General features: G+C 35.9%; 1 protein-coding gene across 1 annotated transcript in view; it reads right to left on the bottom strand.

The window, feature by feature from the left end:
• The window catches only part of RTTN (rotatin), a 243188-nt gene that overhangs the window by 169821 nt on the left and 71745 nt on the right, over positions 1–1622 (bottom strand). The window contains 2 exon segments of the mRNA XM_012657577.1: positions 823–946; positions 1478–1603. Of these exon segments, the coding sequence (XP_012513031.1) occupies positions 823–946; positions 1478–1603 (250 nt within the window).

Consider the following 1622-nt stretch of genomic DNA (forward strand, 5'->3'; position numbering starts at 1 on the left):
AGCAACTCATAAATTTCTTTCAATTCAGCTAAATAAAATAAACATTTTTCAAAATAACCTATATGATGTAAGAAGCCTACATTAAACTGTATTTAAAAGAAAGTACATACTGGAGAACTTCAGGGAACTATGCCAACCCTCTTGACACTTGCGGATTTTTCTATTTTCTAGAAGATTCTAGCAGTAGCGCCTCCCCTAGACCAAGCACCTCACAGATTCTCAGCACATCCCCATAGTAGAAAGATAGAGTGCTATCAACAGGACCACGTGAGTCTCAAGGTCCAAGGCTTGGGCCCTTTCTTCTAAAAGAGGATTGTGCCTATGATGGCATTTCCTATCTTCACCTTTTCATCCAAGGAAGGCAGGGACCTAAAATTCCCTCCCTCCTTTAATGCCCACAAGGACTGCTAAAAAAGCTTTGTTTCCAAGAGCATATTAATCAAGGCATCCCTCCAACCACATATTTATGCACGTATAGAAAAATGAGGCAAATCCGTTATGTAAGGTCTGCTTAAAAAGTACAGTTAGCTTTGCCTAAAAGCCTTTATATAAGGTTGAGTTCTATTTTTCACAACGCTAAGTGCCTGCACCTTACTTTTTAACCTCCCACCTAGATACATAAAGTACATACAGACAAATTAGCTATCCCTGCTTAACCTTCTGCCAGAAACAAGACAGCCGCCCACTTCCTGTTCACTTATCCACAGTGCCTTCATGGCTTCTTTTCACTTCTCTCACAACATGACAGTTTTGCTGTTTACAGGCTTTTAAATCAATCACACTCAGCCAAAGATAAATGGTATTGTAAAAGGTGAACTGCACAGAATACCTGTAATACTGGAATGACAGGACAGAGAGACTCAATAAACTTGTTCCAGGTCAGTGCTGTCATCGTCAATCGTCCCTGAAGCAGATACAACAGAATGGCCTTGGCAGCAGCATTCACCTGCTCAACAACACAGACCCAATAATCCAGTAAAATGAGATGCCCCAGTAGGTCATCTGACATACCTGTAACATTTTATAAAATCTGGAAAGGAGCTATAATTAACATCTCTTTCTTCAAATGTTCATATTTTCATAGCATCATTTTACATTCTATTCTCAACCAGTTTTTCTCCCTTAATGATTTCCACTTTTTTACCTATAATATATATTTTTCCCTTGAATAAAAATTTCCTTTACTGAAATAACCTGCTTACTATAACTACTTGTACTGTATAGTTCCCTACATCTTAGACAAAAAATATAAAATGTTTGACCTGAATTCTTTGAAATTAAGTATGTCCTGTATTTTCATTTCCACATTTTCTTGAACATTTCTTTTCATTTAAATAATACCTTAACTGACCAACACATCAAAGACAATTTCTTTTTAGTTTCTCATCATACTACCCAGTTATATTAGACTATTACCTTGATTTAGCTGAATATGCAAATTATAGTAATTTTTGCACTTATTTTTAACATATCATACCTCACTTTTGGGTTCTTGAATGCCAAATGCAGAGATTTCATACAGAACTTTTGGATGAAGTAGAAAATGAATTCCATTACAAAGTGAAGATACAGGTTTAGTGACATTATGTACACCTAAACATTCCTGTAAAATAATACAAAAA

The sequence above is a fragment of the Propithecus coquereli genome, unplaced genomic scaffold (assembly GCF_000956105.1).
Source record: "Propithecus coquereli isolate 6110/MARCELLA unplaced genomic scaffold, Pcoq_1.0 Scaffold55, whole genome shotgun sequence".
NCBI lineage: Eukaryota > Metazoa > Chordata > Mammalia > Primates > Indriidae > Propithecus > Propithecus coquereli.